This window comes from Argentina silus (assembly GCF_951799395.1).
Source record: "Argentina silus genome assembly, chromosome: 8".
In the NCBI taxonomy this organism is placed as follows: domain Eukaryota; kingdom Metazoa; phylum Chordata; class Actinopteri; order Argentiniformes; family Argentinidae; genus Argentina; species Argentina silus.
The window spans coordinates 19,402,805-19,412,090 of record NC_139662.1 but is presented as its reverse complement, the minus strand read 5'-3'; the positions used below and the strand labels follow the sequence as shown (position 1 = coordinate 19,412,090).

The 9,286-nt window shown below is 45.2% G+C and overlaps 1 protein-coding gene across 1 annotated transcript; it reads left to right on the top strand.

The window, feature by feature from the left end:
- Positions 1 to 590: 590 nt before the first annotated feature.
- On the top strand, positions 591 to 7,159 carry ddx23 (DEAD (Asp-Glu-Ala-Asp) box polypeptide 23). The gene is made up of 17 exons (XM_083675098.1): positions 591 to 668; positions 1,015 to 1,145; positions 1,438 to 1,566; positions 1,785 to 1,872; positions 2,004 to 2,069; positions 2,249 to 2,387; positions 2,526 to 2,659; positions 2,777 to 2,889; positions 3,048 to 3,191; positions 3,430 to 3,655; positions 3,787 to 3,932; positions 4,467 to 4,644; positions 4,775 to 5,017; positions 5,262 to 5,413; positions 5,579 to 5,687; positions 6,155 to 6,329; positions 6,607 to 7,159. Exons 2-17 carry the CDS (start codon positions 1,015 to 1,017, stop codon positions 6,828 to 6,830), a joined length of 2,397 nt encoding a protein of 798 aa, XP_083531224.1. The 5' UTR covers positions 591 to 668; the 3' UTR covers positions 6,831 to 7,159.
- Positions 7,160 to 9,286: the final 2,127 nt, after the last annotated feature.

Below are 9,286 nucleotides of genomic sequence, written 5' to 3'. Positions count from 1 at the left end.
GAGGTGTGGGGCAGTAACTGCTAAGAGAACCTACTGTGACACAACAACAATCCCAAACTGAAATAATATCTACAGGCTCTGCACTAACAGAGCACTGATTGAATCTGACCTGGCTAGTGAAATTAGTTTAGGGGTATTGATCTGTGGAGAAAATACGATGACTCAAAGTACTTAACCCTAACCCTAACCCAAAAGAGGGGGAAAATAGACTGTTATACTATGGAACAAAGATATATTATCTAAAAATAAATACCATTTGTTATAGCTATAAGGTTACAGGCTATTGGCACAAGAAATAGATCAACATATTAGGATGTACTACTCTATGAAATAGCCCATGTCGTATCAGAGATTAGTAGTGACAGGAGATCTTCTGACAAGGTTGCCACCTTCTGTTTAAATGGTGCATAACAGCTTGGGTTAAATATTACGCAGGCACTTGGGTGTCCATGTGCCAAACAATGTGGGTCCTATTCTACGGGCGTAGGTTCTTGGGGCGTGTAGTTCCTGTCACCATCTCTGGTGTGACGCCAACTTCTACTAAGAACTACAATTCCCAGACCCAGCATCTGTTATTCATCTCTCGTGTGGCATCGAGCAATATGGCGTCTTGGTAAAACGAAGAGAATTCGCAAGAAGCTTGTTTTCAACTAAGTTAGCGGATCAAGGTTAGTATTCAAAGTTTCATTCATGCATTTACGCTCTTCTACCGTATTATGTTGCATGTGCATTGCTTTGTGTAATAATTTTGTCTATAATCCAAGAAACTGTCAATTTACAAGATGGATTTACTAACAATACTAGCAACCTGCTAACGTTGTGCGTATCTGCTTAGCTTTGCCATAGGTAGCAATACAGTATGAAGTTGTAGGTTGCTAGCTATATATATTGTTATTGCACTTTGAAAATACACTAAATGTCCAATATGTCAGGCAGTCTAGCTACCTAATGACCTGATCAGCGAGAGATTCGCTTAGTCAGACACTCAAACTGACATTTTTCTGCCCTTAATAGATGCCTGGTGATCCCTCAGACAAGAAGGATGCGGAAACCTCGGGGGGCAAGGACCGAGAACGGAACCGAGATCGTAAAAGCTCCCCCTCAAAGGATCGGAAACCACGCCAACGCTCCAAATCCGCAGACAGGTAATAAGATAGATGAGTCTGTAGTCTCTTGAGCGCGCAAAAACACAACATAGGAGGAATGCTATTTGACCATGTGCTTCCATAATGTATCTTAGGTAAAAGGTTTCCAATGGGCTGCTTTCTACAGCACTACTTAAGTCAATATGTAGTATGTGCTGCTGCGACCTGCCTATCGGAAACCTGCAACAATGCCATTGTAATTGAATGTAATCACATTAACACATCTCTGTTCAAATGAGTGTTGACTGGATGAATTACCTAACAATGTATATTACGTGTCCTAACTCTGCAGAGATCGGCGGCAGAAGGATAAAGACAGAGACAAAGAGCGGGACAGGGACAAGGACAGAGAGCGGGGCCGCAAGGACAGAGACAAAGATAAGGACAGCCATCGCCGGGACAGAGACCGCAAGAAATCCAGGTATGTGGGGTTATATTTAAGTCAGTGTGGGTTACCATGCCATAGTCTGAGCCCTGAGTCCTGAAACATGACTTCATTAATTCACTCACTCATTATTAAGGCCAAATCTACTTTATGTTCATGAGTAACCTGTCATCTAAGATTTATGATGTGTGACGGGAGTCAGTTGTATTTTCTGAGAATTTGTTTTTAACTTGGGTGGTTGCTCTTTCTTACAGAAGCACCTCCCCAAAGTCAAAGGACAGGGTAAAGAGGGATTTGAAAAAAGAAGAGGATGACGATGATGACAAAAAGAAGAAAGAAAAGGTATGAAATAATCTTTCTAAAGCCCAACTGAGAAACAGGTGGTACATCTCAGATTCTGGTGTTATTTTTGTATTTTCTTTTGTATATATATATATATATTTAACATTTTTGCCTGTCTCTTTCTTTCTCAGGCCCAGCCACTGTCTCTGGAAGAGCTTCTTGCCAAAAAGAAAGCAGAGGAGGAGGCAGAGGCAAAGGTGAGACTGAGAGAGGGACCGTTTTGAGTGTTTGGGGATTCTGTTTGGGGATTGCCATGAAAAGGACAATACAATGTCTATGTCTGATGTGCTGTTTTACCTCAACATGTATTTGGATGTGTTCATGTTTTATAACCTCTCTCCTCTTCTCTTCTCACTCTCCCCTTTCGCCCTCTCAGCCCAAGTTCTTGTCTAAGGCGGAGCGAGAGGCGGAGGCTATGAAACGGAGGGAGCAGCAGACGGAGGACAGGAAGAAGATGATCGATGAGGAGAGGAAGAAGAGGAGGGTATTCCAGGACACTGGGAGGAAGATGATGGGTGAGTGGCAGGCATAGGCAACAGTCTAGGGTTTCGATCTGTTTGGTTTTAGGTTCTCTGGCAGTATTTTGCATTCTGCTGTTTATGTAGTTCCAGTTGACTGTTTTTAGCTCGCTGACGGATGTATCTGTGTCACAGAGGACCCCCAGGAGAGGGACAGACGAGAGCGGAGAGAACGGATGGAGCGAGAGAACAACGGGGACCAGGAAGATGACGGAAGACAGAAGATCAGAGAGGAGAAAGACAAGGGCAAGGAGCTGCAGGCCATCAAGGTTAGTCTCGAGAGAACCTCCCATAGTCTGGATTGTTGCAGCCAGGTGTTACGGTGTTAATCGTGAGCCGTAGTATGATTGGCTGATTCAGGTGTACCGGTCTGTCACTCTCGTTAGGAACGCTACCTGGGCGGGGTTAAGAAGCGTCGAAGGACACGCCACCTGAACGACAGGAAGTTTGTCTTTGAGTGGGACGCCTCTGAAGACACGTCAACAGACTACAACCCCATGTGAGTGGCCTGCTGTGCATCACTCTGTTCTCCCTCTATCTCCACTCTCTCTTTCTGCATCTGTCTCTTTTTGCTCTTTTGGGCCTCTTTGTTACTTCTATTTCCCCTCTAATCTCTCTCTCTCTCTGTCTCTCAATCTCTTCCTCTCTCCGCCTCAGTTACAAGGAGAAGCACCATGTGCAGCTGTATGGGCGGGGCTTCATTGCCGGGATCGACCTGAAGCAGCAGAAGAGAGACCAGTCACATTTCTATGGCGATCTGATGGAGAACAGACGCACGCTTGAGGAGAAGGAGCAGGAGGAGTAAGTCACTTTTTACACACACACACACACACACACACACACACTTTGTTATATGTCTAACACATCCCCAAGCACATGATATCATCATAATATCATAAGCACTCATGTAATCCAGTTGCACTGACAAACCCGCCCTTTACATTCAAACAACGCTTAGTGATGGATACGTTTTCTGGACTAACCCCCTACACTACCCAGCATATGACTGACAGCTGTGCTCCCCCCTCCCCTCCCCAAGGGTGAGGCTGAAGAAGGTGCGTAAGAAGGAAGCCAAGCAGCGGTGGGACGACAGACACTGGTCCCAGAAGAAGCTGGAGGAGATGACAGACAGAGACTGGCGAATCTTCAGAGAGGACTACAGCATCACCACCAAGGGAGGCAAGATCCCCAACCCCATCAGGAACTGGAAGGAGTACGCACTACCCCCTCACATCGTGGAGGTCATCGACAGTTGTGGCTACAAGGTCAGCTTTAAACACATGGGATACGCACACACACACACACACACACACACACACACCCCTTACCTAGCACCGAAGCTTCTGTACCTTTGGTTGCCTTTAATCGTTCTTACCGTCATTCTTTTTTAATCCAGGATCCCACACCGATCCAGAGACAAGCCATCCCCATTGGCTTACAGAACCGTGACATCATTGGTGTCGCTGAGACTGGCAGCGGTAAAACTGCTGCCTTCCTCATTCCCCTATTGGTCTGGATCACGACCCTGCCCAAGATTGACAGGTAAGATTGTACCCACCCACTCAGCGTTACAGTAAGCAACTGGTTTGTTCTTCAAGTCTGTCAATCACTTCCATCACACCACTGGTCAAGAGTACAGCATACCTTGCCTTTTACCACTGTGGAGGTAGAAGTTGGAGGATGGGCTCATTGTAATGGATGGAGTTAATAATAGTAATAATAATATAATATATGCCATTTAGCTGACGCTTTTATCCAAAGCGACTTACATTGCAGTGAGTGCATACATTTCAGTATATATGGTCCCAGTAGGAATCAAACCCACAACCTAAGCGTTGTTAGCGCCTTGCTCTACCAACAGAGCCAAAGAGGACCACAAACGCATACAATTCCTCATCCGTTACCAATGAGCCCGTCCTTCGATTTCCACCAGTCTCCCCTGCACTATACCACCTACTGTCACACACACTCATGTACTCCAGTGTTGACGCTTTCCAGTGCTGGCCATTACCACCCCTGACACACAGGCACACACACACACACTCCTCAACCTCTAATTCTCTTTCGTCTGTGTAGGATTGAGGACTCGGACCAGGGTCCGTACGCCGTGATCCTGGCGCCCACCCGTGAGCTGGCCCAGCAGATTGAGGAGGAGACCCTCAAGTTCGGTAAACCTCTGGGCATCCGCACAGTGGCCGTGATTGGAGGAATCTCCAGAGAGGACCAGGGCTTCCGCCTCAGGATGGGTTGTGAGGTCAGACACTCTGGAATCTTATGCACACACACACACACACACACACACACACACACACACACACACAGACAGGTACAATCTCTTCTTCTAGCTAATAGGAAGATGACCTCTTTTTCTGTTTCCCTGACAGATTGTGATTGCCACCCCGGGTCGTCTTATTGACGTGTTGGAGAACCGGTACCTGGTTCTGGGTCGCTGTACGTACGTGGTACTGGACGAGGCTGATCGTATGATTGACATGGGCTTCGAGCCGGACGTCCAGAAGATTCTGGAATACATCCCAGTGACCAATCAGAAACCAGACACGGACGAGGCAGAGGACCCAGAGAAAATGTTGATGAACTTCGAGTCTGGAAAACACAAGTACAGACAGGTATGAGAGACTGACACACACACACACACACACAAACACAGGAGACGCACACGTTCACAGACAAATTGCATTGATAAATACACACACACCGTGAACGCCAGCTTAGAATTAAATCACAACGTTTATTTAGGTATGTGTGATAATTCCCGCTCTGTGTCCCTCGTCTCTCCTTCCTCCATCCCTCCATCCTCTCTTTCTCTGTCCCTCCATCCTCTCTTCCTCCGTCCCTCTCCCTCTCTTTCAGACGGTCATGTTCACAGCTACCATGCCCGCTGCGGTGGAGCGGCTGGCCCGGAATTACCTCCGTCGCCCGGCGGTCGTCTACATCGGCTCCGCGGGCAAACCCCACGAGAGAGTGGAACAGAAGGTCCTGCTCATGGGAGAGGGAGAGAAGAGGTAACACACACACACACACACACACACACACACACACACACACACACAGTCACCTTTCCTTCAATCATAAATGCACCTGCGTGTTAGGAAGCCAGAGGGTCTGGATGGTGGCCTTAGTCTGAGCCTGATAATAACTTGAGTTTTCCGTGTTTTCCCGTTTTACAGGAAGAGGCTTCTGGATGTTTTGGGGCGTGGCTTCGAGCCGCCCATCATCATCTTCGTCAACCAGAAGAAGGGTGTCGACGTGCTGGCCAAGTCTCTGGAGAAGATGGGGGTAAGAATTCTTTGGCAATTGTTAGAATGTATTTTCCTGAGTGACCCCTGGATTGTGGTTTACAACCAGGGGTACCAGACCCCAAGATCTCTGTTGATAACATGTCAGACTCTCTGGCGCCAAGCCTAACTGAGATGTCCTGGTTTCCTGTTTATTACCTACTATAAAATTTACTGCAAACTCTTTGTGGTTGCCACTTCCCTGCTGACCATTCTCTTGGGCAGTAGTTTGGTGTCCCAAGGCGACTTGATTAATAATAATAATAATAAATTGTCTTTAATTCAATTGAGTATCTACCTTCTACCATGCATCATTGGATCTTATTCTTCAATATCAGAAACATCACCATTACAGCTGTTGTGTAGTGCTCTTCAGGAAATGGTACATTTGTGACTTTATCTTCTTCCTCTCTCTCTTACCTCCTCCCTCCCCCATCTCTCTCTCTCTCTCCCCCTTCTCCCTCCCAGTACAACGCCTGCACATTGCACGGTGGCAAGGGGCAGGAACAGAGAGAGTTCGCCCTGTCCAACCTAAAGGCCGGGGCGAAGGATATCCTGGTGGCCACAGACGTGGCTGGCAGAGGTATCGACATCCACGATGTCTCCATGGTCCTCAACTACGACATGGCCAAGAATATCGAAGGTAAGACGCACCTCTCACCACCACCTTCCCCGGGAGACCACCTTCCTTATCTTTTGGTGCTTTTGGTTATCTCAGTGATCACGGTGCCTTCATGCAATGTTTTGACATTGTGTGACATATCTGAGCCACTGTTATCTCTGTGCTCCAACGTTAGTTTGTTGATTTGCTGTTTCAAGTATGGTGACGAGATGAATATTTTCACTAGTCAGTGTAGTGTTTGCGGGCTGTCATTCCCTCTGTCCTGTTTTAAACATCGGCCTCTATCTACTCTCTGTAGACTACATCCATCGTATCGGTCGTACGGGTCGTGCTGGGAAGAGCGGTGTGGCCCTCACCTTCCTCACCAAGGAGGACGCGTCTGTGTTCTACGACCTGAAGCAGGCCATCCTGGAGAGCCCGGTCTCCACCTGCCCCCCGGAGCTGACCAACCACCCCGAAGCCCAGCACAAGCCCGGCACCATCCTCACCAAGAAGAGACGCGAGGAGACCATCTTTGCTTGAGCACCCGTTGGACCTGTCTGCCATCCAGAATAAACTCTTCTGGTGTTTGTCCTTTTTATCATGTCTCCCCCCTCGCTCTCTTCTTGCAGCGTCTCAACACCCAACTGTCTCTGCTCTTGGTATCTCATTCCTCCTTTTCCTTTACTCATCCCTTTACTCATCCCTTTTGGCACTGTCTTCACTCATCCTCTCATCCTTTAACTGTTCTACTGGGGTTAGGTCACTGTATGATTCAATGCCAGGCTGGCTTGAGGGCTTGGTGGTTATATACCGAGCTGTCTTGCTTTAGGCTCAGTAGAAGTGATTCTGTGTCCGAGTGCGGGTCTGGCTGGGTGGGGAAGGGGGCCTGTGTCCGAGAGGGGGTCTAGCTGGGTGGGGTAGGGGGGGCTTATGGAATACCATCAGAGCTCTGCTTCTACACATTATTAAAAGACTGTAGTCCCACAAAAGCGGGCGCAAACATGAAGACAAGCGATAGTCGTGTATTTTTTTTTTTATTCAGTTCACTTGAGTTGATTGTGTTTGTCTGTTTTAAAATGCGTATTAAATGAGACCAATACATTGTAAGACAATACATTGTTGTCTCCAAGAGAAACTCAATGTTTTTTCTTCTCCAGTAAACTGGTTATTAGTCAATTGGAATGTAATGTTTGCTACATTAATCTGTGACGTGATTAAAGCCAACTTTGACCGATACACACTCCATGTTTGTGTCTCTTCTCTAACTCTTGGAAAGCCATCCATTCTAGTTGAGCTTTTCACTTGGGTTTTGCGACCTCTAGTGGCCAACAAACACCAAACATGCTTATCATAAAAGCCATGCTTATAAAAGCTCTTGAGGGCTCCAATTTGCATGAGTTTTGAATTCTGCAACTTGATATGCAATGCTTTTCCAGACTTTTAAAACTCACTGTCACTGTTTTCTCCAAAACAATGTTGAAGACACAATACAAAGGTACAATACAAATCATACTGTCGCGTCTTCTGAGTTGAGGTCACTCGCTCTGATCAGCACTATTTTCTCAAGCAAGTTGAGGCACTGAGAATATGTTAGCACTGGGGGTTTGAGTGAGAAAAAAAAACAAGACCACAGCAGTATTAAAAGTACATAAAATGTCATGTTTATTTCACTTAGTCGTATTTTACTTAGCATTGTAAATCTATTTTTTTTTTTAGTTAGAAAGCATTCTATACAGCATCAGGCAGGAAATGTTTTTTTTTTGTGTTTTTTTTTTTTTACTTTTTTTTTTTCTTCTCAGAAATCGAGGGAAGGGGCGTGTTTGGTCACGCTAGCACGCTGTGGTAGAGTCCGGTGGATAAATGGTTATATTTAGTGCAGTTATTGCATTACAAAGCAACCATCAAAAAATAAATTAGTGCAATTTTTTTTTCTACTAACACAGAAGAGGAAGTCCAGACGGTCTCTAAGGCGTTTTAAGTCTTTCAATGTTAGGCTTGGTATTGCATACAGAATATAACACAGAGGAAACTAAAGTATAACCGTTGTAAAAATTGTGCTTCATAAATCGAAAACAACTCTTTTTTTTTTTAAATCAATTACTTAATTGGTCCACTTTGAGAAACATTTCACTGCCAAAGCACAGTGAAAATAGCTAATATGTGAACTAGGACATGCAAGGCCGCATTTAGCAAGTCACTCATTCATCTCTCTGGTTAAATTAAATAGGTGAACTGCCTGCCTTCATATTACTTTTTCTAAAGATTTAATTCTAGGGGAGGGAAGTATTGGACAGAAATGTATATTTGTTCCTTTTCTTATGAGTTCAATGTGTTCTGTATCCAGTCTAATCTTAATTCGTTAGCCTAATGTTGTGAAAATCTCACATTTTATATAAAATAATTCTCCTTTATTGTTAGGTTACTCTAGATGCATCTGCTTTTTGAATATTGGTTGAAAGTGGTGGTTGATTTGATACTCGGAAGAGTGACTCAATGCATTTTTACAAACAAATGAATTGTCCTAGAGACCAGAATACCACTAAGAAATAACAAGGAGAATCAGAATCGATGCATTACTTAACATAACTACAGAAAGAAACAATCAGGTTTCATGCAACACTTGCATAGAATTTTTTTCTTCTTTTTTTTTCAATCATGCTGTGAGTTTTCCAAAAGTACAGAACACTAGCTAAAGATACCTGTTAGACATGAAAGTAGACCAGTCGTTCCCAAAGCCGGTCCCTGTCGACCCCTGGGCCCGGTATTTCAAAACCTTTCTATCCAGGATCAGATCGAGCTGGCTGATTTTCCCTATACTACTCGAATCTGCTACATAGATCTGATCCTGGATAGCAAATAATAATCTGGATCATTCTGATCTGGATTAAACGTTTTGAAATACTGGGCCCTGTACAGGCAGGTCTTAGTTCCTCATGGGTTCATAGTCCAATGATGCAGGTATGACATCATGTCACAGTTGCTACAGCTGTGAATCC